General features: G+C 38.5%; 1 protein-coding gene across 3 annotated transcripts in view; it reads left to right on the top strand.

Moving 5' to 3' along the window:
* Positions 1-27938, top strand: part of kcnab1a (potassium voltage-gated channel subfamily A regulatory beta subunit 1a) — an 86854-nt gene that overhangs the window by 45801 nt on the left and 13115 nt on the right. For 2 of the 3 annotated variants that reach the window (XM_084125255.1, XM_084125256.1), the window contains 6 exons: positions 6538-6581; positions 20576-20613; positions 24032-24111; positions 24194-24238; positions 26593-26637; positions 27100-27143. In XM_084125255.1, the coding sequence (XP_083981381.1) occupies positions 6538-6581; positions 20576-20613; positions 24032-24111; positions 24194-24238; positions 26593-26637; positions 27100-27143 (296 nt within the window). Of the gene's footprint in view, positions 1-6537; positions 6582-20575; positions 20614-21073; positions 21201-24031; positions 24112-24193; positions 24239-26592; positions 26638-27099; positions 27144-27938 lie in introns of those variants that run through there. The other variant, XM_084125257.1, reaches the window with a different exon arrangement.

Here is a 27938-nt window from a genome sequence, read left to right as displayed (position 1 = left end):
CTACACCATTGCCTCATTTAGTAAACGCGGTCTATGAATATGCAAATTAGCCCCGCCTCCACTCACTCACAGCAGATCAGAGATCCACGTGATTGGTTCATTCATTCATTCATTCATTTGCTGTCTGATCATTTAGCTATTTTCTTGTTTCTATCCTTAACAAAAGTATCATGCTTTATGAAATATGTTTTGAGAAATAATGACAGAACCCATGTATCTGTTATAGCTTATCAGTATAAAGCATTTCCATGGTAAGAACTAAGAGTGCTCTGATTGATCGGGCACTGATCGTTATCGGCCGATAAACGCTATATAGTTTGATCAGTGGTCTCTTAAAAGGTCGCTTAGAGATGCAAAGAGCCGATCAGATGATGCAAAACTCGCAAGATAATTTTTCTATGTTACAGCATCATTGCGGAGACATTGCAATGACTGCAACTCTATTGTTCAACTGCATCATTCAATTCGTCACTTATACAGTAATAATATATCTTGCTGCATTTCACCAGCCGGTCTCACATGTCACCATACCTCTCTACAATGAAATGTGAGATAATGTTTCATGTGCACTGGGACTTCTTCCCCAATTAGACCTGTTCTGGTCAGAGATGCACGTCTGAAGAGACAGTGATTCTCGAAGTATAGCGTGTGGCAACTGTAACCTTCATGAAGTACTGGTTACAATTCCTCTGGCACGTTCAGTTCATGTACAGTATAACTCAACGCCGCATGGATCCAACACACCAGAATTATGGTGTGAAAAAGATGCGAGAGAAAGAATAAAATGGATGGATCGACAATAAAAGATTACGCCGATGATTTGAGCACACTGTATTACAGTCATAATGTTTCCTTGCGTACCATTAGTCTGTTGCATCAGACCTTTGCTTCAACTGCCCACCTTCTGCTGTCTGTATAGTGTTGTTTTTGTTTCTGTTTGCAATGCGATATGCAACTGCAATCGCTCATTTCTTGGACTGGGCAAATGTCTATTGTCCATTTATGTATGAACTGATTGTTTGTTCTTTACTGTTTATTGTGAAGCGTCCTTGAGCTTGGGAAAGGCGCTATATAAATTAAACTTATTATTATTATTTTCAGCAAAACTGCAGACAAATGTGCAGCAGGAACTGAGTTTGATCTTGAAAACGCAATGATAAACATAAACCAACGAGGGCTCAGGTGTGCCACACCACACACACACACACACACACACACAGATGCTGAGGCACATATTAGCAAACAGCACACTTACATGCACTAACCGCTTCCAGATGACACACCTGGGCTCTCAGAATCACCAGAGGTCAGGATCACATTGACCCAAATCACATCCCACTTTACACCATCATATTACACCGCATGACTTCATTATGACAAAGGGTAGAGACAATGGGTGTGAGAAATGTTCTCTGATTGCTCCATGAATACTGCATGAGTCTGATTCATTCTGTTGTTCTCAGATTATGGGTTATGTTCTCAAAAGTAATCATGACAGTTCAGCTTCCAACTAAATTTTACGGTGCTTACATGCGCACACACACACACACATGCGCACACACACACACACACACACACACTCACGCACACACACACACACACACACACACACACACACACATACGCACACACACACACACACACACACATGTGCACACACACACTCCCTCATCAGTAAAGCAGCAGGGAAGACAGGGTTACAGTGACTGAGGTCGTGGTAATGAGTGTATCAGAGTCTTGCATTAATATTCTTTGATTCTTTGGGTTTGGGGCGTTTCTCCCCTTGGGTTTGGGGCGTTTCTCCCCCCCCCCCCCCCCCCCCCCCATTGTCTTTGTGTTTTTACTGTTATACGGTAGTAATACAGAGTAGAGAATCTTCTGATCAAAACACAGGAGAAGAAGAAGCAGAAACAAGCGATAGCATATGTAAGCGGACGCACATGTAAAATAACACGATTATCAAACATTAAACCGCATATAAATCAAAACTGCTGAATGTTACTGAATGAAATGTTGAGCCAGGACGAGCTGCAGGACTGTGAAACTTACATTCAAGTGTTGATAAAAAATACAATTAAAAAAACTTTTTTTTTTTTGTTCAGATATTCCTACAACTAAAAATTTTGTGATATAAAGGCTGGCGTTGGCAACGTTTTTCTAAAACGCTGGCAGAGAAAGAGTTAAAAAGTGTATTAAAGTGATGTCATCAATGACATCAGCGGTTAAAGTTGCAGCGGGAGTTTTGTGCGTGTTCCGCATCCGCAAAACGGTCTAAATGCATAAATATTGGTGTTAACGGGAAGACTAAATAAAAAGTAAATAAACAACTCTCTCAATGTGAAAATTTTATTTTGACATGGCATAAAACTGAGATATTTAAGTGAGATCATTTTTTTTTTTTTACTGCATTCTTATAGTTATTGGTTTTAATAAATAGAACATAATTGTTTTGACCATGTCACTTTCATATGCATGCAGAAAGTAGAATGTGTGTGTGTGTGTGTGTGTGCATGCATACACATGTGGTTGTGCAGTCTGTGAGCCTTTGGATGAATTTGGATTTTGTAAGTGGCAGCACTGCAGAAAAAGCTATCTATCATTTAAACAGCTAGAGGACAAAAGTCTGAGAGTTCCAGTCAGATTGAGAAATCCGTTTAAGATTAGATTAAAGACAAATGAAGCATTGCGTACTGTAGAACCACAGAGGAGCATGACCACAACAACGACATAGCTCAAGTTCAAGTGATGTTGGGGAACAGCCTGTAGTGTGTAATTATGTGTGTCTACATCTACAGTGTGACTGTCAATATACACACAGGCAATATCAAAGCCTCCAGAAGCAGCTCTTAAAGCAACACATACACGACACATTTGAGTGGATAGAGTGAGGATACTTCATGTTTAAACCTACAAAGTGAAATGTAAATGATGAAATAATCTTCATAATCGTGCTCTTTAAAGGGCTCTGGCCCGCGGCTCGCAGACTTGCACTGATCGCTCCACATGTTTCACAATGAATAATGAATGGAGTAAAGCGCTGTATTGTTCTGATGCCAAACAGCATTAGACAATATTGTATAGTGCAGCGATTCAAACTAAAGAACAGCGACTGATCAATTAGGAGAGTTTTTCACAAGACTGATCAAGGAAACACAACTCCTCAGATTACAACAACTTAGATTGTAGTACAACACACACACACACACACACCCCTAAACCTTCCCAGCGCGCACACACACACACACACACACACCTAAACCTGCCCAGCACACACACACACACACACACACACACACACACACACACACACACACACACACACACACACACACACACACACACACACCCCTAAACCTGCCCAACACACACACACACACACACACCCCTAAACCTGCCCAGCACACACACACTGACACACACACACACACACACACACACACACACACACACACACACCCCTAAACCTGCCCAACACACACATACACACACACCCCTAAACCTGCCCAGCACACACACACACACACACACACCTAAACCTGCCCAGCAGACACATACACACACACACCCCTAAACCTGCCCAGCACACACACACACACACACACACCTAAACCTGCCCAGCACACACACACACACACACACACAGTTTTTCACAAGACTGATCAAGGAAACACAACTCCTCAGATTACAACAACTTAGATTGTAGTACAACACACACACACACACACACACACCCCTAAACCTGCCCAGCGCGCACACACACACACACACACACACACACCACTAAACCTGCCCAACACACACACACACACCCCTAAACCTGCCCAGCACACACACACTGACACACACACACACACACACACACACACACACACACCCCTAAACCTGCCCAACACACACATACACACACACCCCTAAACCTGCCCAGCACACACACACACACACACACACACACCTAAACCTGCCCAGCAGACACACATACACACACACACACACACCCCTAAACCAGCCCAACACACACACACACCCCTAAACCTGCCCAGCACACACACACACACACCCCTAAACCTGCCCAACACACACATACACACACACACACACCCTTAAACCTGCCCAACACACACACACACACACACACACCCCTAAACCTGCCCAACACACACATACACACACACACACACACACACCCCTAAACCTGCCCAGCACACACACACACACACCTAAACCTGCCCAGTACACACACAAAAAAAATCCCTACAAGAACAATCATTTTGGATATTGCCATCTTTGTGGGGATATTTTGTCCCCATGATGTAGAGTTTACCTGAACAACACACGCACACACACACACACACACACACACACACACACACACACTACAGGTCAAAAGTTTGGGATAATTACACTTTTTTAATGTTTTTGAAAGACGTCCCTTACACTCCTCAAGGCTGCATTGATTGTCACATGATCCTTCAGAAATCATTCTAATATGATGATTTGCTGCTCAGTTATTATCAATTATTATTGGTGCTCAGTTATTAATAATGTTAATAATTGTTATCGGTGCTAAAATGTTACTTAATATTTTTGTGGACTAAAAACATCTTTTTTGTAATTGTTTTTAACCAATTTTCAATTTCTTTTTTTTTAAATAAAGCTCTAAATGACAATATATTAATTTGAAATTGGGAAGAAATGTTATGAGTAGTTTGTAGAATAAAACTAAAATATTATATATATATATATACAATACTGTAGGTCCATATGGGTTTAAAAAATCTTGTTTGCAATTAAATGAGCCTTTAGTCATGTCATAGTTACATATATCCTATTTCCTCGGTCACACTCTTCAACTTAATGTTGTAATGAAGTGTCAAAGGTTGACGGATGGATCCATGGAATCGAATGTAATGTCAGGCTGTATATTACAGAAGGTGCTGTGCTTTAGCAGTGTGCAGTCTCTCACAGATGAAGCTTTAGTATCTGCAGTGGATCTGTTATTATCCTGCTCCTTCATTCTCTGGCCTTCATGCAGAGAAATAAATTAATACTGATGGCAGCGCCGAGGAAACACACTCTCGCTGCAGAATGCACCCGCATGCATTTTCTCTCTCTTGCTCATCCTCCTTTTCTCTCTCTGTCAGCACTTTTCTGTGTTCCCTGCAAAGTTTGTCACTAATCTCATCCCACTATCAATAAATCTTATTTAAGAACAATTCCCTTTAATGCTGTTCTTGGTGTGTCGTTACAGTCTTTACACTTGCTGTACACTTGAGTCACAAACTCTGCATGTTTTACACTGTTTGTAGGATTTACTGAAGAGCAGTGTTGCTGTGCAATCTAGACTACAACCAGAAACACACTCTATGCTTTATCAACACATTGCAAGTGTGCTTTTGTGTTTCTATGGTATTAATAACCTTGGTTAACTGAGTTTATTTGTTATTGTCTCTGAAATACAAAAACACGGATTTGTGAAAACGGTGATGTCATGCACATGTAAAATCTAGTAGTTGACTTGAAAGAGAAACCTGGGCATAGAAGACATTTGTGTGCCCTTTACAGTAATCTTGAGAATGTGTGTTTGCATTGTGTAATTATGAACCTCATTCTACTTTTGCGTTCATGTGCGTTGTATATTTCAGCCAAAGTTTACATTAGCCGCTTTCCGGCCAAGTAGTTACAGGAACTTAGTTCTAGGAACTGTCCACTTCTAAACAGTTCTATAAACTACTCTCCCCCAAACTCGGTAAACTGGCCAAGTGGCCATAGGAACTGGTAGGAGGGGTAAGGGAGTGACGCAAGCACGGCGACTTTTATTTTGACGGCGCGACGGACCTTTATTTTGACGGCGCTGAGAACGCCAGAGCAAACAATGCTCGCATTCTCTGTGTTTATTAGTTAACGATCTGTCTAACAGTACTGTTTAATATGTTATTAGATAGAACTGTTATAGAAAGTAGACAGTATATGAAAAAAAAGGTTATTAGCCTATGCCATGTGGTTGATGTCCAGTGTTGCTAGCTGGGCAGATAAACATAATCATGTTTGGCTTGGTCCCATCAAAGTTGCGTTGGATTTTCTCTTCAGCATAAAGGTTTAGAGGCCCATCTATCACTGCTTTCCATGTTTGTATAGTTCGTTTCTGGAGTAAATATATAGGCTATAATCTGTGTGTTTACATTCTAGCTGTTTTAAAAATGGCGGGTGCTGGTGCTCCGCGTGCGTTCGGTCAATCAGCATACACTAACGTCACGGGTAGTTCCTATAGTGCTGGTTTAGACCCTACTCTGAAGTAGGACCTAAATTAGTTCCTCCAAATGGAGTTGCTAGAACTAAAATCGTTCCTAGTTCCTGCGGTGCGAACACGCCGACATCCGGGTACTTTAGCCAATAGTTCTAGGAACTGTAAAAAGGTTCCTCCGGTCGGAAAGCGGCTAATGAGAATTCAGTTTAGCTCCATGAAGTCAGAATGACACCAGTGCTCAGTTATAATATATAAATATTTAATTCTCTCTCTCTTTGTTTCTGTCTGTTTAGGAATCTTGGTAAATCTGGATTGAGAGTCTCATGCCTCGGTCTGGGTGAGTTTTCACATTATATCAAAGAAGATATTTCCACATGATGTGTGTGTTTGCTGCAGTATCAGCAGACACAGTTTTTGCATTGTTCGGTTTAACAGTTCATTAATCATGACACCACGCTGACTTCTCTAGCAATTTCTCGCTTTCACAAACACACACACACACACACAATCTGGGTCTTGATGTCTGGGATAGGACTGGGACTTGAACAGTGGGATATGAAAGCAATTACAAAAGCTGAACTTCAGTAACCGGAGTGGTTCAGTCAGCATCGGTTCCTCAGAGACGCCGAAAAGCAGAGTCAGCTTTCAGAGAGAAGCAGGCCAACGTTACAGCGGCTCCATATGCCTCCAATCTCAAATCAAACACTAGAGAGGGAAAGAATATCTGACTCCCTTGCAGAGAAGGAACAGAATGAGTTAAATATAGAAAGAGGCAGGTTAAGTGTGCAGCTGAGAGACTGTGTGGGTTTGTTCGGAGAATACAGGAGGAAAAAGAACAGACTCACCTTCAACCGTAGACTTATATAAACATTACATATTCACAGTGCTTCTTTCAAGGTAAGTTCAAGAGTTGACAAAAATTATGATTTGTTAGTTTGTCACACTTCTGCTTTACCAATTTCATTAATTGTCATAAGCCAAAAGAAATTACAAGAAATCATCTTTGGGTGAATAACTGAAGACGATAGTGGTGGAGGTAGTTGTCCGGGAGAATTTTTGTAAGAGCAAAACTGAGAGCATCCGCCCAGCAAGCCGTCTCATGTAAAGGTCAGCTTGCTGCCAACTGGCGATCTCCCATAATGCCACCAGTGCAGAACACCGGTGGCGCTACACCAATGTTTAGGCAGCGAGCGCGCCCAGAGACAGATCCTGCCAAACCGCATTAGGGAAAGCAGGAGTACGCCGACATCTTCACACAATTCTCCATGACATTGCAGAGCAGGTCAGACGAGATAGTGTGTTATTAAAAACGAACACCGCTAAATATAAGCTCTTTAGTCGTTTCTCTAGAGAAAATGTGATTTATTGCCATTAGATTGAATAGTTCAGTAGTCTTATAACCCCTGGAAAGGCTTTGGGCAGGACTGCGGGTGTATTTCAGCAGTGTAACGCTGTCACTCCTACTAGCCACTTTGGCGGGTTGAATTTTATATATAATATATGCATTCAGTCTTTTAAAAAGGCATCTGAAACAAACTAAGTGCAATGTAGTGTTGTCAAAAATACAGATTTTTTTTTTATGCATATCAATACTGAAATATCGGAAACTCTTCCAATACTCATTTTCCGTATAGATGCACAATACCAGCTGCGCTTTCTCTCTCTCATCTCTCCGACAGCGAGTAGGCGCGTTTCCATTACAGATTTGTGCAAAACTTTTGCGATTTTAACTTTTTTATTATTGCTGCCTAAACATTGGTGTAGCACCACCGCTGCCCCGCGACTTTCATTAATAAAATAGCTTCGATACTTAACACATGCAACCTTCATCCCTCAAAATGGCCATATTCAATAGAAAAAAAGTCGAGTGGAAATAAATGTCAGTCTAACGGTTTAACATTTCTATCATAAAACAGTTGACTAATATGATTTGCAACTTCCATCCCACCTCGCATTCTTTCAACGTTAAACTGAACTGATGGAATACGGGCCCTGCTTCTGTGAACAGTAAACCCCGCCTACTTTGATTTGATTGGGTATCTATTTGGATTGTCGCTGTTAGACCACTGGGTAGACCAGCCTAAAATGTCACTTTAAAGCCTTTTTTATCATCCTAAAAAGCAAGAATTTCCAATATTGGGGGGACAATTTGGCCATTTCTAATTGTTGATTTATTATTGTTATTAACGTATAAGACTTGTCCCCCTCAATGTAGCCTATTGATACTTTGCAGTCACGTGATATCTGGCGGGCAACAAACACGGTTAGTGCATCCAATCGCACAACAACTACTGTATCTGGCATGTCGTGTACACCTCAAAACACCAACTTTTGTATATTAAAACTGGCAACGTCCTGGCAAGATCCTTGATTAGTTTACTGGTTTCCGTTGCTAGTGTTGTAAAGTTTTTCTTTCTTCAAAGCAAGAACCAGGAGACGTTGGGATGACGTTCAAACAGAAGTATTCTTTATTGAGCGCGGCTGCGGATTCGTCCAACAAAATCTAATCTAACATAACTTTACATGGTATCTTATAGGCATTTTAGGAGGAGGGACTTTTGGGGGTGGAGACAAATTCAAACAAAGCATGTAAATGTGTATACAGGTTAAGGAAACCCACCCCAGACCGGCAGTCTCAATCCAATCAGCATAACCTCTCAAATGCATATGTGCTAATCCAATCAGCCAAACGATTCAACGTCTGGACTGTGGTTCTTGCTCCAAGAGCCATTAAAGACAATAGGTTAGCGTCTCCGTGATCTGACTCATTTAACTTACAAAGGAAAAAACAGGTCGGGCAGGAATATCTTGCTGTAAACTCAATAATCACTTTCTCAGTTTATATACTATCTAAATTAAAACCTCAAATGCTAAAATCAGTATTCTTCACCGTGATGTTATGTAAGGAAGCATATCTGAAATAGATTCTTAAATTGTAACCCTTCACTAGAGAATGACGTTCTTGCCCGCCAGCCAGTACAACTGACTTCACGTGCAAAGTATCAATATGGTGGACCATCTGCACTGGTGGCATTATGGGAGATCGCCACAAAACGGATATTGGAAATTCCCTAATGTACTACAATCAAGGCTAATGAGAAGGGTGGAAATGAGAGCTTAGAAGTTATCAAACTCCCATATTTCTTTCAGCCCTTCTCTTTTACTTTTTCCTCTTTTCCCAGGTTATTTGTTACTAGTTGCAATCTGCTCATTGATTGAATCAGAGAGCTGGATGTAGTTGTAAAGTAAACTCAAGGTCTAACTCTAATGTACACACACAAAGAAGAAGCTTTTGATTGTTTCCTACAGTAGTCTTTGGTTGATTTCCCACACCCTGAGGAATAATCCAAGCCGCCTCAAAACGCCACTTTTCAGAGGCTCAGAAACTTTCGTTTCTGTGAAGGCCTCAGAATTTCATCAGTGTAAAAGTTGTGTTATTCTGCAGCTTTTTGTAACCACGTCCCTCAGGCTGAGGTTAAACTGACAGGCTTGAAGTGCGGTTCAACAATCTGTTTTTGTAGTTTAGAGAGGGAAGAGTTTGATCCCTGTGCAGGTTTCTTGAGGTCTGTACTAACAGTGATTTCATGAGGCAGTGCCGGTCCTGCATGATTTGGCAGCATCGGCTTGAAATGTTTTTAGAATTGGGAGAAACTCCAGCAGAGAGTGCCATCTTCACAAGTTCAAGGGGTTTATCTGGTGATTTTGATTTGATTTTCAGTAAAGTCATCACAGTTGTGAGGTCTAGTTTGAATGGAGTGTGGAGTTGATATAAATATGAATACGAATGCATCTAATGCTACTAAAATGTAGTTAGTTAGTTTTAAATAGTAAGTTAGTTTAAAAATATATAAACACTTTATAATAACTTTCATTAATAAATCATTAACTAACATTATATAATGCTTGACATATAATTAGTTAATATACTGTATATTCACATAGCTCGAAATAATGAGATTATGTACTAATTAACTTATTAAACATTACATAATGATTATATAATGTTTAATGATTTACTAATGATTCTTTTAATTAGTGTGAACCATCTGTCGAAATCATTTGTAGATTTTTCAATAAGTGCTTGATCATATGAATTGAAAGTTTAATGACATTTGTAAGCATTTTAATTTGCATTATATTATCTGTTAATCAGCGTGTAAAAAGGTTTGGGGTCAGTACGATAAAAAGTATCTTTCTTTCGAACCTTCTATTCGTTTTATCTTGAGAAGCAAATCAGCATATTAGGCATAATATAATTAGATTAGATTATGCCTAATATTATCAGCATAATATAAAGATTATGTGACTGAAGGCTGGTGTAATAGCATAAGAGACTATACGATAGTTGATATTTAATCCATGAATTATTGTCCTTTTACTTTTAAATGTGTCAGAAATGAAGTTAGAAGTTTCAGAAATGAAGACTGTTTTCACAGTGTTTGCTATAAATGGAGTTTACTTTGCCAGGGTGTAGAAACTGCTCATAGTCCAGCAGTAATGAATAGCATTATCCTTATATACGCAGTTACAGGAATTCCCAGTTAAGTTGATTTTTCAATATAAACATCATATTTGTGGCCAGGGAAAAGCTAGACTTTCCCCATCATTACACACTCTTTCTGTAAATCGAGGCTCCACCAAGAGACCTAATAGGTTGACCGCCACTGTCCTGAGGTTTCTAGAAAAGTAATCCATATAGAGTTTAGCTGTGTATGGATCTGCCTAACTGCAGGGGATTCGAGCGTGATGTAGTGTAACATACACAGGCAAGAAGAATCAAATCAAAATACACAATATGTTTCATTTAGCCAAATGCATGACACTCCAATGACATTATTTTATTCAGACAACAATCCATAAAAGACAATATATTTAACCAGCAATTTAAAGACAAAATATTTTGTTAGCATGCACTAACAATAAAGTACCAAAAGCAACCATGTTTTACCTTGTTATCTTTTTTTTCTTTTACACAGTATAATACTACTACCATGGAGTAAAAAAGGTACTTGAATGTAATTATTCATTAAAGTGTTACATTTAAAATGTATTAATGAGCACTGAGTCTAAAGGTGCGGTCACATTTTCCATTGCTCTGGGAAATTTAGTGGGAGAAATCCTGTCATTTCAACAGGAATCCATGCGATTGAGAGTTTTGTGTGAGGGTGAAAACGTTCCCCACTCATTATTTTGCTTGTGTTCAAGTTGGTCACTCCTTTTTTACGTGGTGATCCACAGAAAGCTTCTTGGTTTGAAAGATACATCTGTGTTACTTCTACACTTTTGACAATGGACATATTTTGACTGCAAAATTACATAGAAATTTCCGCACAGTGAATATAAGGAATGGCATTACACAATGGCATTACACAGTATTTAAAGGGGTGGTATAATGCCCTTTTCACAAGATGTAAAATAAGTCTTTGATGTCTCTTTCTTTCTTTCTTTCTTTCTTTATTATTTGTCTCAAACAATCAACATAGTTATACAACAGACAAAACAATAATTAAAACCACAAAATAAAACAACCATCAAAATAAAAAAAAAGAAAATAAAAAAAGAAAAAGAAAATAATAATAATAATAATAATAATAATAATATCAAAATAAAAGATTTGTTCGAGAAGGAGCAGGCAGAAGCAATTAGCTTATTTAAACCTGCCCCTATTTAACAAAATAATAATATTACAAAGCAAATAAATACGCAGTTAAAGTATACATTTTTCTCAGATCTTACATAACTCACAACAATACCTTAACCACAACACTTTCACATTACAGATTTAGTCCTGTGTTTCAGTCTATGCTTATCTATATTGGTCCAATAATGATTTCTTTCATCTATTTTTGAACCGAATGATATTATGACTCTGTTTGATGTCATTATCCAGTCCATTCCATAAGGTTACCCCACAAACTGATATACACATGTTTTTAATAGCAGTTCGCACAAGAGGTTGTTTGAACATACAATATCCTCTTAGATGATATCCCTCATCTCTTTCATTAAACATTGCACTTATGTTACCTGGTAAGTTATTTTCTTTGACTTTAAACATAAATTGAGCAGTTTTAAATGTAACAATGTCCATAAATTTTAACAAATGTGAATTAAAAAACAGAAGATTAGTGTGCTCGTAATACCCAGTATGATTTATTTTCCTGATTGCTCTTTTTTGTAGTGTGCAAATATTTTGTAAATTACTTTTATAGGTATTTCCCCAAACTTCCACACAGTATAACATATATGGCAAAATAAGTGTGCAGTACATGATATGTAATGCACTTTTGTTCAATATGTATCTGGTTTTACTCAATATACCAATACTCCTGGCCATCTTCATGCACAAATTTTTGATGTGGGGCTTCCAGCACAATTTATGGTCAAGTACAACACCCAAAAATTTACATTCATAAACTCTTTCAATTATTTGGTTATCAGTTATCAGTCTGACATCTGTATTTATATTACGATTCCCAAATACCATAAATTTAGTTTTGTTCAAGTTGAGAGATAACTTATTTGAATCAAACCAAAGTTTTAATTTATTCATTTTGATTGTTACCATTTCCATCATCTGTTGCAGATTGTCCCCGCAACAAAAAACATTTGTATCATCAGCAAAAACAGTAAATTTAAGTACATTTGATACTTTGAAAATATCATTTAGATAAAGAATAAACAGTTTGGGGCCTAAAACTGACCCCTGTGGGACACCACAGGAAATACTGAGGCTTACTGACCGATGATTACCCATTTGTACAAACTGACTCCTATTTTCCATATAATTTTTTATCCAATTATAGCCCACACCTCTGATGCCATACCTTTCCATTTTTTTTAACATAATTTCATGATCAACAGTATCAAAGGCTTTTTTTAAATCAACGAAAATCCCTACTGCATATTTTTTATTTTCAATACAATTTGTTAATCGGTCTACTAACTCAATTAGTGCCATAGACGTTGATCTACCAGATCTGAATCCATACTGGCTGTCCATTAGTAAGTTGTTTTTATCAATGAAATGATCTAGCCTTTTAACAAATAATTTTTCAAGTATTTTTGAGAAAGTAAGGATATCGGTCTATAATTATTAAAAACATGTGAATCACCAGCTTTATACAATGGGATGACTTTTGCCAACTTCATCTTTTCAGGAAATACTCCTGTTTTAAATGATAGATTATATATGTATGTTAATTGATCTACAATTCCATCAATTACTTTTTTTACTAGTGACATATCAATGTCATCACAATCTTTTGACGTTTTATTCATATATTTACTTACGATCTCTATAATTTCTTTGCCTTCTACAGTTCCCAAAACAAATGAGTGTGGATTTCTATCCACTTGATCCATCACAGAGTATTTCATCCCTGTGTGCTTTATATCTTTGGCCAGTTTAGGGCCCACATTTACAAAAAATGTATATAATCTGTCAACCACCACATTCATATTTGTCAGCTGTATGTCATTGTCCTTGAAATATTCTGGATAATTAAATTTATTAAGTCCTTTTGTAATAATAGTGTCTCCAGAGTGTGTATGTGAAGTTTTAGCTCAAAATACCCCACAGATATTTTTATAGCATGTTAAAATTGACAATTTTTGAGGGTGAGCAAAAACACACCGTTTTGTGCCTGTCCCTTTAAATGCAAATGAGCTGCTGCTCCCGGCACAGGGGGCGGAGCTTCAAAAGCTTGCACTCACACAGACATGCACTGAAAATGTTAAAAACATTTAGCCTTTTATATTCAAACCGGAGTCAGAAAGATAGAGAGACTCAAGAAGAAGTGACAACATGTAGAAGCAACAGGACATTTCTGAATGGTTAGTTGATGAATTTATGTAGCTGATGTGTAGTTATCTTCTAGTCATTGATTAGCATATTCTGTCTTGATAATCTATAAATCGTGTTCAGGAGGCGGGGTTTATGTAAATTTTAGGGTTGGTGATGTCACTAACCCGGGAAGAATATTGTGTAGTCCCTACCAGTCGTTTGTTGTAGTCCTTAAAAAGTGATTTCTGTAAAAGCAAATATCTCCCTTTGCTTTGAACTTTGAGCGTTGTAACTTTGCAGATGTTGTTTATGCTCAAACAGCAACATTACACACTAACTAAAGTTAGAAAAGTGAAATCATAATCAACCACCCCTTTAACTCTGAAATGTTTTCACTTTAATTCACGCTCACCTAATTTCTCAAGGGTCAGTTTAAAGCAGAGTCAGAAATTAATTTGGGCTTGGGGTAAAAATGCCAGCATTAAGGGACCGTTTACACGTTCAACTAAAAACAGAAAACTTTAAATGTGTTTTGGCCTTTCATTTAAACGAGAACAGCATTTTTGGGGCCTGAAAACCCAAACTTTGCAAACAAAGTGCAAGTTATTGAAAAACGACTCATGTACGTTTATTACGTGTTCAATGTAGTGTTTCTTTACAAAGTGACAGCGCAAACTACAAGCCTGGCAGCAGAATACAGCGGTATTAGTGTTTTTTGCGGATCACTGTGAACGGAGGTTGTTTTGACATTTTGACCCTTTCAGACTAACGCTGTCGTCTGCAAAAAACTCAAATATAATAATATAATTCAAGCATGAACACAACAATTTAACATAAAAGTCAATACAGATACATTTAATTAGGTAATTATAAAAACTGCCTTTACAAAGGTAAAACATGCATATTGCCTCTGAATGGAAAAGTTCATTTCTGACCCTGTTTTGAAGGACCTTTCAAGAAAGTATTCTTAAAATTGATCAAAGTGATTCTGCACAGAGAGAAAATTCATACAGAGACTATTAACTTTTCAAAGCGGACACATCCGGGGTGATGGAGCAAAATACTAATGCACCTGGAGAGGAAGAGTAAAAGAGAGAGGAAGACCGTACACATGCTGATCTACCGAGCCTGTTACATTATAAATGCTGTGAGTTTAAGCTCAAGGATGTGAAAATGAACTGCAAAGGCAAGGTTTTCTATTCAAATGTTTGTGCACTCTGATAAATACGTGCAAAATATGTTTACATGCATGCATCTGCCTGCCAGTCTCTGCTTGTGAAATGAGTTTGTTTGTGTGTGGAGGACTCTTATTGCTTAAAGCGCTGTCAGTCCTACTCATAAGTGACATGCTGGCTTCACACATCATATGTGGGAGTTCATTTACTCCCTTGTTTTCACAGTTTGGCTCTTGCCATCAGCACAGTGCCTGTATGTCCCTGACCCGCTGGCCTTCTGTCCTTCTTAAAATGACCTTGCCTCTTATCTGCATATGGAGACTCAGCTGAAGTTAAACACAGTGTAGAAACAAAGGCCACGGGCCCTATTTTAACGATCTGAAACGCAAGTAACTTTGTGGGCGGATCTCGGATCTCTAAATGACTCTTGCGCCCGACGCAAATCTAAAATGGGTTGGTCTGAAGTCGCTTCATTACTCATAGGTGTGGTTTGGGCGTAACGTGCCATAAACCAATCAGAGCGTCATCTCACATTCCCTTTAAGAGCAGGCGCGCTTGTTCCATGGCGGATGGCTATTATAACGCCGGATTTGCCAGACGCACACCAGGAGCAGTTCACAGCCGAGGAGACCGATGTTCTCGTCAGGGCCGTAAAAGACAGAGAAGTGACATTGTATGGGGATGGAGAAACCCACCCAAATTAGCTTCGGTTAAACAGGCGTATGATAATTTGGGTAAATGTGTAAGCTAGATTTATGCCTATTTTTTCACATCTTCATGGACACCACAATGATTTCCCTTGTGTGGTAATATTATTCCTTGTAATTATGTATGGTTTGCAAAAATTGGAACTGCTGCGTCTGTGTGTAGATGAGATGCATTTTGTGCACACGCTACATTGATTATGGCCAAGCATGCGCCCTTAAAATAGCATATGAATAATGCGCTACTGACTTTAGACTAGTTTTTTCCTGGTCTGTGGCGGAATTGTTTTCTGAAACTGCAAAATAGCACCAGGGAACGTTTGCGTCGGAAAACACGCCTCCTCTTTTCACTGAACCGCCCCGGGAGCGCAAGTTCATTCCCTAATTTACCGACGTGCGTCTGTGGAGGGAAACGCCGCTGTGCGTTGGGTGCAAAATAGGAATGATACATGCGTCGGTGTACAAAGTCAATTGCGCTGGGTGCAAGATAGGGCCCCACATAAGAAACATATGTAAATGAAATTACTGATAATGAAAGTTATGATTAAGAAAACTGAGATGGAAGTAACTGTAGGGTGGTTTTGTTCTCGATAAGTGGAAGTAATAATTCTTATCCGATGAGAAATCACTTTTACTTTGAGTTTAGACTTCTGTAGAGACCAAACAATTTGTTTTAAATTAAGATTAAAGGTATTAAAGTAGGGATGAACGATATATCAGCCACCATATCGATATCTGCAGATATATATGTTCATTTTTAATGCTATTGTTATCGGCCCAATGAGAAAATTTGGCCGATATATTAAAGCCGATAAATAATGGATTATTTCCTCCAGCTGAGACACTTCAGATTCACACTGATGGTTTTGAACTGCTTGAAATATGATTGGAATCAGTTCAAAAAGTAAAATACAGTAAATGTGCAACATGTGCTGTCATATAGGCTGCATAAAATTATAATGTGAACATTATAATTATGTGCTTGGGACATGGCTTTTAATGGTAAGACGTTTTTGTAATCAGGCTCTCAAAAATCATATAAAAATTTGGATTTAGATTTATCAGCCAATATAGCGATTATTGGCTTTCGATTAAAATTTGCGCAAATTTTCTGTTAGCCTCCAGAATTTAAAATGTAAAAAAATCATAATAAAACAAACAAACAAACACCATAAAGTACCATAAAAGTGATCTATACGATAAGTCCATAAGTCATCTAATAGCTTTGTGTATAAGGAGTCAAGTCAGATAATGAGAGAAGTAGCAATGTCAGTTCATGAAAGATTCATTCTCCATCTTTTCAATGAATCGGTTGATCCAGTTCACAAAAGTGGTCTGAAAGATTTATTCATGAATCAGACTAATCCAGTTCTCAAGTTCAGTGGTTCGCTGGACGGCAATATTATCAGTGAATAACGTCTTAAATTTCAATCTGTTCATCACCCAAAGCTAATGCCGTCAGAATATAGCAAACAAGTCATTTGGACTACAGTCATGATAGTTTCAGGCTGCTTCTTCATACTTTCTGTAATTGTGTTAAAAAGAGGAACAGTTCAAGTTATTTCCTTTTGTGTTCGATGGGTAAAGTAAGTCACATGGGTTTCACTGGAGTCCAAATGCCATACATTACTACTTTGCTTTTTTTACATCCTCCTATTGGGACGTCTAGAAATAGGAAGGTGGTTGCTGATGTCAGCAGCATTTTGTAGAAGAGGACAGCTTTACTTGACCCCACTGCAACATCCCTCATTAAAACTTATGTAACCGCCGCCTCAGAGGCGGAGATCGTTTCCCAATATCCTGGTGCTCCGTGAGCAATATGCCGTAAATTCAGGGTCTTCTCCACTGTACGACCACAGCAGCATTACATCTGAGTCAGCCAGCAGCTGCTATTTATACGCTTTGTTGACTGAGCTTGTAAATTCTGTTCTCCTGGCCTGGATTTTCTCTGAATCTGCAGCTGTTGGAAGTAGGTAAATCTTCCCCGCTGTATTGGTTCCCACTTCTGGAGCCAAAAACAGCAGATCCATAATTCTGTTGGAGTGACACCATAATAGGCTCTATGCGCGTTCGCTTCCGCGTTTTGTCTCAGCCCGCCCAGGTACGAACGTTTTTGCATTCGGTGGAGATAATGTTAAATTACACTCACTGTTCACAAGAACTTCCAGCGGTTAACGTGAATGATGTTAACAATATTGTGAGGCAGTTAGCTGTCACACCTAAGAGTAAAGGCCCTTGCACACTGAGTCAAAAATTCGCATCTGAAATTTTCGCACGTTAAAAAATAAATTCGACCTCACGTTATGTCAATCACGCTTGCACACTGCCTCCGAAACTTTCGTCCGTCATAAAAAAATTTGGATCAGGTTCGATTTTCTGCGTTTTTCGCATCCGTAGCAAGCATTTTGAATGGTCTGCTTTCTGATTTTGAATCACAAATACGAGGCTTTAAATTAAAGGGCTTTAAATTATATATTTCGAGCTTCATCGACAACTTTGAGGGTGAGTATTCTCTCATATCATGCAAAATTTGACTAGCGAATTGGTTTCTAAAATTGTTGTCGAATTGTTAATTTTATGAAAGGTTTGCCGCTAGTCCACTTCGCTATAGAACGCGCTGTGCGGAAGTAAAGACGCTGGCTGAGATTCTACCGGAAATATGTCAGCAGCGTTCGTGCACAGAGCGTATTAGCCTGATCACACTTTAGGAGATATTGTGCCTTTTTCAAATGTCACACTTTTTAATACATTTGGGGTTGAGTAAATATTTGGTGAGGTGATCTAATCTAGCCTGGCTCCGCCCTCCGACGTACTTCCGCTCAATTTTCATTTTCCTTCAGTACGTCGTCTAGGTTTGCGGTATATTAACAGGTTTTCTCCACCAAATTTTTGACCTGTCCAATCAGCGAACAGAGGGAGTGGCTGAGAACGATGATTTTGAGGTCGTACGTCACGACGAAACGTTAAACAATTAAATGCCAAACGTTAGCGATTGGTTATGACAGATCCAATAGTTTTATACTTCAACAGAGTACCCGCCTTCAAGGACCTTAACGCTTGTCAATGGGGAGTGGACAAATGAAATGTATGAGAGTCTCTGTAGGACCAGGCTAGATCTAATCTAGTGTTAAATGTAAAAGTAGATACAGAGTTTTGTAGTCTGTATGTAACGGAGGCCAGCTTGTAAAGAGCTGTGCGTGTAAACCTCACTCCCCTGATCTCGAGGCACACTAGCAACTAACGCTAGAAGCTGTTGTCTTTAGCGTCCTTTTTAGATATCCCACCTCATGTGGTAGATCATTACAGGAACTGAGAAAGTTACTATGCATTAGGGGTGTAACAATACCCACATGTCACAATTCGATACATATCACGATACTAAACTCACAATACGATATTATTGCAATACTCCAAGACATTTGGTAAAAGGTTAACAAAAACATTACTGTTTATTAAAATGATAAATTTGGTATTGTGGGTGTAAATGAATAGGCTTGGACTTGGTGCTGGAAACCCAAAGCACAGGACAGTAGAGACACCAGAATAAAATATTCATGATTCTGAAGCTGAAAATACTGAATTATTTTAGATGAATATGCTTGATCTCTGTCACTGACTAGATATATTTAAAATAATGTAGGCCTTTTTACTGGTAACAAGACATTTGGCATTATCAGGACACACAAATATTCCCCCATTGCATTATTCAACATTATATTCAACATTATACTGTATATAGCAGTTTAATGTAGTACTGACACTAAAACACACAGTCATTTTTATTTTGGGTGAACTATACACAATACATCTTGTCACTATTCACAATACATATTGTTGCATTTTTGTATTGCGATATATCGTGACATGATATATTGTTACACCCCTACTATGCATGTGACCTTTATCCATCCATCCATTGTCCAAACCTCTTTATCTTTATTAGGGTCCTTTACTTTTAGCACCTGAGAAACAGAGAGGAGAAAATCTAAGTATATATACGAGCAAACACTAGCGTATTCACTTGTGCACTCTGAAACCACGTATTTTATTTGTTTTTCACAAGCTCCGTTGTATTGCTACAGTCTTTCATTAATAGGCAAAGCATCACCAATGTGCTTATTACATAAATATTTAGCTTTCCAGTTGTAGTTTACATTTATTTTCAAGATTTTGATTTTAATTTAAGATGGAGATGTAGACATTTTTAGGGCTGTGATTTTAAGCAATTATTTAATTAATCTCAATTTTTGGTGACAAGTCCTAGTAGGTCATTTGTAATAATACATATTTTTAAATTAAACACAACTGTTTTAAAGATTAAAATATTGTTTATTAAATATAATATTGTATTACGTGTGAAATTTCTATTAATGTCAAAATCGCCTTTTGTTTGAGCTCAATACTGTGTGGTTACTTGCAGCATTATTTCGTTCACATTTGGCAACCCATAATTTGTACGGGTTCAGATGAAAATCTTAATGGTTGAAAAAGAATAGGCTGCTTATAATTACATATTCAGTAGAGCCTCGATTCTGACAATACAGAAAACACAGTTTTCTCTGGTCTCCTTTTTGCTCTCAAAAGGATAATAAAACAGTCATTAAATGAGAATTAAGTGCTTTTCATAATTCATCCTCAACATTTTTTTTTTCCTTTTCCTTCACAGGCACTTGGGTGACATTTGGAGGGCAGATTTCAGATGAAGTAAGTGAGAATTGCTCTGTTTTCTTTACTGACTCTCACCTGAAGCTATGAAAGTATTCCAATCAGAGCGCAGTGAAAAGAACAGCGAGAGTGACGAGAACAGCCAGCCGATGGCAAACACACACACATGATGCGAAAGACCCTGACAGTCTGTTCTAGAAGTTGTGTAAAACATACAAGCACACAGACTAAGATGTCATGGAAGGGACAGTCGTGTCAACCTAGAGGACAAGTGAGGATGAGATTTGTTTCTGAGGGCATTAAAGTTTATATAAAACATCTTTCTGCCTCAATGGAAGGGTTAAAATGTCCTCAGTCTCTGCGGTCGAACAGACCCTTCCTTTCTGTGCTGGTTGTCAAGAGATAGAGCATGAAATGTTGGAATCCGTCCAAATCACACACACACACACACAGTTTTGGCCAGCGGAATGACTCAGCGTCCCGTTAGCTGAGTGGATCTGACTGGACTTCCAGCGTGGAGTGGCAGGGCCGTTTGTTTCTCTGCCGTCGTAAGGGATTTGCTTTCTCTGAGGCATTGGGGTGTCAGAGGGCAACGTCTGAATCAGGACTTTATGTTAGCACTTTGTGTGAGTAACAGTCTCAGAGTGTGTGGAAGTAGAAGGAGGAGGATTAAAGGAAGTGTTAAGAGGCTTCTGTTAAGTAAACTAGAGTTGACGTATGAAATGCGAGGCTACAGAGTGTGAAGTGGCTCTTCTCTCAGTTCCTCGTGTACTGGCTTCATTTGATTACTGAAAACTGAAAACATGACGTGCCACTGATAATCCAAAACATTACGTTGTTGTGGCAGGAGATTGAATAGGGGAAATGCGGCTCGAAAGTCTAGAAAGCAATTCTTAGCATTTAGGTAGTACTTCAACTTTTTTAAATTTGCATACATTAATACTAGGGCTGGGAATCGATTAAAAAAATTTAACTAATTAATCGCACAATTTGCTGTGATTAATCGCAATTAATCGCATTTCCCCCTAAAATCATCAATATTTAAACGTAGAATCACTAATTAAATTAAACAACACAGAAAAAAAGGGGAAAAAAGAAAAATGTCCACACAAATTGGACAGAAAATAGCCCTATATTAAAATATTAAACATCAATATATTATTCTTCATTCAGTTCTATGCAACATACTCAGACTTAACAGATTTATTTTTTGACTTATTATCAAAATAAAGTATAGTCATGCAAAGCTATTATTACCAGAGCATGTGATCAGAGCAGGTCATTTTACCATTGTTGCCAGCATGGCTATACCAGCTCAGCAAACAGAAGTCTACTACTGAGAAATTTCACGTTATTTGAGCGGACTTTGCTTTTCCAGTGCGTGATCGGTAAATGTTTGGGCCGTTAACGACAGAGCAGAACGCGCAGAGCTGAACATTGAGCAGAGAGCGCAGCGCGCCGACACACACACACACACACACACACACGTAAAGTTACTAAACAAGCTGCGCGAGAATGAAACCTGATCGCCGAACACGGAGGGGCGGGACAGCATATTTTCGGCCTTTTCAATAGCAGCCGCAACAGGAAGTCATTAAAACGAGGCAAAAAAAAGGTGCTGCGTCAATTGCGTTATTTTTTTTTAATGCGTTAAACATTTCAAATTAATCGCAAAGATTAACGCGTTAACTCCCCCAGCCCTAATTAATACATTTTATTGGTTCTCAGAGACACACACACGCTGCTGTGAGCATGTAAGATTTGCTGCTGCTGCTTAAATAGACATGAATCCTGTGTCAGATCTAGGCAGGAGGAGCTGGGGAGGAGGAGGGGTTCAGAGGACCTGCAGGACTAGCTTACAGCAAACAATCAACCAGACTATTTAAATGTTGAGCAAGCAATCTCATTGGCTGCAGGATCAGCAGAGTCAGCCAATCAGGTTGTGCCATGTAGCAATGATGTCATTGTTTGTAGATTTCATTAAGAGCCCATCAGCCTGCGCCCTCTAGAGTTTCACAACTGACTTAGAAATTACTATATTTCAGATGCATTTTAATTTTTTTCCCTATTATTCATATACCAAAAGCATTATTTTGACAGAACTAGTTCACATAGTTTACGAAGTCATACAGACTTAGACCTAAGAGCTAAGAATATCACAACCCTTAAAAAACAGCAATCCGTTTACATTAGCGCTCTCAAATGTTATATTAATACGTGCACTGATGATTGAGGTGAACATCTCTCCTCTCTTCTGTGCTTAATTTAAAAATGCTTTAATTCCCCTAACCAATGCTCTGCTTTTGTCTCATTTTTATGCGAATTCATTTATGTGATTTAGGCCTGAGGGAGAGCGTGAGAGACTCAAATAAGCTCATAATTATGCACATATATTCACACAAACTCAATCACCTGCAAACACACTCTCACCCTGCCGGTTTTGCTGCAGATACACTGCACAACCAAACACACTGATCGAAACGTTATTGATGAGTGAGTGAATGAGGCCGACATGCTCTGCACTGTGAGACTTCCCGAAAACACCCAGAACTTTCTAAATCATCATCAGGATTTCTTTAATTGCTTCAATCTAAACACAGTCACACCTGAACGACTCAGACTGGCTCACGGCTTAAATGTCAGAGTGACACGAAAGTTTTGAAAAGGCCAATCTCTGTTTAATACTCTTATATGTGGAATGAGCCTGGTCCTGATTTAATGTGCAATAGCGCATTTTCTGTTCATAGGTGAATATGGATCGGAAAACAGTAATTGTACTTTTTTTATAAAGTATGATTATCCTTTTGCAAGGGAAAATAAAAATATTTCCAAAAAACTTATTTTTTTCATGTATAAATACCCATTTAAACTGAGAAAAATAGTATATATTACAGTAAATTTTATATATAATTCTGTCTATATTTAATGAAAGACATTTCTATTCAGTTTTATAAATATATATACAAAGTTTTTTATGTGTTTTATTGCATTAAACTTTCTTTTACATTTTATTTATACTACACTTTTTAAAAATAATAATTAAATTAACAAAATAATTTGAAGTACAATACAAAAATATGTTAAATATAGTATTTTAATAATTATGTAATGTTTTGTTATATATATATCTATATATATATCTATATATATATATATATATATATATTTAGTTTTTTATTTGTCTTAAACTTTCCATGGACCCTCTAGCATCACCATTGCTTCACTGATGTAGGAGATTTGAGATTTCGAGAAATTTGGAGTGAAAATAAATGGCAATAAAAGTATTATACACTTATTGTGACGGCTCAGAAGGGCATGACCCCTCTATCTCTAATTATCTGTGTGTGTGTGTGTGTGTGTGTGTGTGTGTGTGTGTGTCTCTGTCTCTGTGTACGTGTGTGTGTGTGTCTCTGCCTCTTTGTGTATGTGTGTGTGTGTGTGTGTGTGTGTCTTCTAGGTGGCGGAGCAGCTGATGACTATAGCGTACGAGAGTGGGGTGAACCTCTTTGACACCGCAGAAGTGTACGCTGCTGGAAAGTTAGTATGACTCAGCATCAACAAGATTACCCATAATTCACTTTACTCCATGAGTCATTATTAACATCTCTGTCTTTTACAGAGCTGAAGTCATCCTGGGAAACATCATCAAAAAGAAGGGCTGGAGGTACGGCTGATATATGTCAAGCACATCTGTGTCGCTGTAATACACGAGAGAGGAGGGACAAACGAGAGAACAAGTGGAACTGGAGCTTTGTAGTCGTTGGTTACGTCTCATTACTCACACACACTTTGGGGACTTTGATCTCCAGGATTCTGCTCAGTTTCACTTAATCGATGCCAGTAGTTTGAAATTGACTGATTTGTCACTTTAAGTGAGATTCATTATTCGCTGCAAGATTCAAAGCACTTTCCACATTAGCTGTGTAGTGGGGGAAAGTTTTAACAGGTGAAAAGATGAAAACAGTGTGTGTGCACACTAATTACTGCATGGTAGTGTACTGCGAATACACACTAAACACTGCCTGAGAACTGTTTGTTCTGAGTTTGTTCCCTACGATTTGAGGGGGTGTGCAAGTTTTTTGAAAGATTTTTATACTTTCAGAAAGGACATTGATTTGATCAAAAGTGACAATTAAAAACATTTTTACATTATTACAAAACATTTCTATTTCAAATAAATGCTGTTCATTTTACTTTTCAAAAAAAAACAACGTATCCCATTAAAATATATTTAAATAGAAAACAGTTTTTTAAATTGTAATAATATATCACTATATTACTGCTGTGTTTTTTTTTTTCATGAACTGTAGTGTTCATGAAAAGCACTAAGTTAACGGGTGGCATCCAGTTACCATCTCAGAAATAAAAAAAGTTATTTTGGGTTTTTAATACAGTTTTGCATTACAGTGTCTTACTATTTGACAGATTATAATGTAATTCCCAAGATTACCATGGACGCTCTCTCTCTCTCTCTCTCTCTCTCTCTCTCTCTCTCTCTCTCTCTCTCTGATACATATCTCATCAGACTGATCTGTAGTGTTCAGATTCACTCTGTCCCACAACTAATTTAATCTGGCCACTTTTATATAAATTCATCAACACATCTGAACTGATCTTGTCTGTAAATGTTTAATGGATGTAAATTAAAGATGAAGTGACCCCTGGGATCCACAGTTTTAATGAACCGAGCAGAGACCGTATGCTGTTGAGTTGCCCTCTCTTCTGTCTTTCAATACTTTACTTTCCTACTCAATCTTTCATATCTTTCAGTTCATTCAATCTCTTTCTCCTTCTCCTTCTCTCTGCCATATTCTAATCCCTGCCCCATTCCCCACTTTCCTCATAACCCAATTTCCTCCCTTTTCTTTCATTCTCTTTGCTTTTTTCTCACTCCTCCTTTAGAGATGATGGTGTGAAGTTCACATGTCTGTTTGCTACACAGTGACAATTGGGTGTGAAATGCGAAGTCATTGAAGTCACTTATAATACGACACTGGCCTGATATATGTGTTAAATTTCACAGCCTCAACTTTCTTCTTTAAACTGTATCTTAATTATTTTGTAAGGCCACGATTAAGAGGGCAGCTCTCAGTTGTGAATGTAGGAGACAGCGCAAGTTCACACCAGTGAAATCTCATTTACACCATTAACAACGCGGAGTAGAGCGAGTCTCTGAGAGACCGACAGATTACTGCCAAAACAGCAACAGGGACACAGAGACACACACACACACACACACACACACTCTCTCTCTCTCTCTCTCTCTCTCTCTCTCTCTCTCTCTCTCTCTCTCTCTCTCTCTCTCTCTCTCTCTCTCTCTCTCTACAGTTTTAACAGTCTGCTCCTGTTTGATGAAGTCATGTGACCAATGAAAAAGCGAATAGCTGGCCAACATATATAGAAGCCATTCAATTTCAGTCAGACTAAAAACATAATTTGTCTAAACTAAACAGTTTAGTCAGACTGAAATCACACCAGTCTGGTTTTTGCAAACAGATCTAGATGATAATGCAGTTATGGCATGGCTTCATCCAGCATGCTAATCAGACTCCATTGTGCATTTCCTCGTGAATCTTTGCAACGTTTGGATAATAAATGTCTTATATACACTGCCGTTCAAACGTTTGGGCTCTGTAAGATTGTTTAATATTTTTGTTTATTTAACCAATAATACAGTAAAATAACAGATAACAGATAACTACATATTGCAAATTATCTGTTCAATAAAACACCTTATTCACCTGTTGAGTAATAAAAACTCCATCTCTGCGTCACTTTTACAACATTTCAAATCCCTCAGTTCTCGCCATCTCTGAAAAGCCAAGCTAATGTTGGTTCTTGTTTTATTACGAGCTCTGTCGTTCTCTTTTCTCCAGCAGACTCTCCTCTGTTCAGATTTTTTGTTTGTTTACCAATGGTTTTATTGATTTATCATTTTCCCTTGAGTGAAAGTTATTTTGGAACATTTATGTGCATATTTAACTCACTTTTCCCTCTCTCCTTCCTCCTTTTCTCAAGGCGATCCAGTCTGGTTATTACCACAAAGCTCTACTGGGGTGGAAAGTGAGTAAACTGTCATTTCGCTCATTGTGCTCGTACAGTATGTCACTTCCAATCATGAGAACTTTTATTTCATAACTCCCGCTGTTGCACATTCTAAAGGGCAGCACACTTAACGCCGACATCCGTAGATTCCCACATTTCATAAATGCAATTATAGTCGTCAGTTCAGGGCGAGTGCTGACCCAGTGTTTCCTCAATGAGAAAGTGTTCTGGGAGTCAGTGAGCAGAAGTGCAGCTGCGGACCTCGATAAGACTGAAGAAAAGGCCTGTCCCATTTCCCCACAAATCCTCTCTCATGAATAATAATAAGCATTTACAAATGCCAGCGTTTTATTTGAAGTTGAAAAGTGAGCATTTGCAAAAGTCCCAGTTTGGAAGAGGAAAAAGAAGACATGTCTCATATGTTAGACTGAACTAAACTTGGCTTTTGTGATGTACGTCCGTCTCCTTTTTTCGCCACAGAGCCGAGACCGAACGAGGCCTTTCTAGGAAACACATTATTGAAGGTGAAGTACACTTTCTCTTTCTTAAATCCTCTCACTGTGTGATCACAGCTTGTGTGTGTGTGTGTGTGATGTGTTTGGCTCCTCGCGGGGCATTGATTGAGTGGTTTTAGTGTTCGCTCTGGAAGGCAGAACTAACAGAGAGCAGGACTAAAGAGGACAGAGCCAGACACACACGAGAGTGACTTGCCAAACGGCATCAGTCACTGAACACACTTTGGACAGAATCAAGCCGAGAATGATTGCCTAATCGCCCATGCATCTGACTTATTCATGACTGAATTTCATCTGACACAAACAGGCACCTTGAATTTTAGTTGCATTTCAGCATGTTTAATCAGTTTAGTTTGTGGGTGAGCTATTCTTTTAATATTACAGTATTAACCACTGCCCTGAAAAACGAGTTATGTTGTAATTCACACAGTAGATGCTCTCAGCAGGTTCAGAGTTACCATTGGTGTGAAGGTGCAGGAAATAATACACACCCTGGCCTAGATATTCAGGGTTACATGGTGGATGAATGATTGGTTGTGTGTGCTGTTCTGCACGGGTTCTTATTTTTCTTCCATGCCAGCAAGTTTGAGGCCAGACACCTATTTTATAAACACAGAGCTCAGGATACACACTCCTGTAACACACCTGCAGCTCCCTGCATCTGGAGCTTGTCTGTGAAGTCCGTAAATTATATTTACATCATTGCATTTGGTTCAGTCATTGGTCTGGTAAGGCTGCAAATCACACACACACGCACGCACGAGCACACACACACACACACACACACACACACACACACACACG

This window comes from Abramis brama (genome assembly GCF_963993115.1).
Source record: "Abramis brama genome assembly, chromosome: 9".
Taxonomy (NCBI): Eukaryota; Metazoa; Chordata; class Actinopteri; order Cypriniformes; family Leuciscidae; genus Abramis; species Abramis brama.
This window is presented reverse-complemented; position numbering and strand designations above follow the sequence as displayed.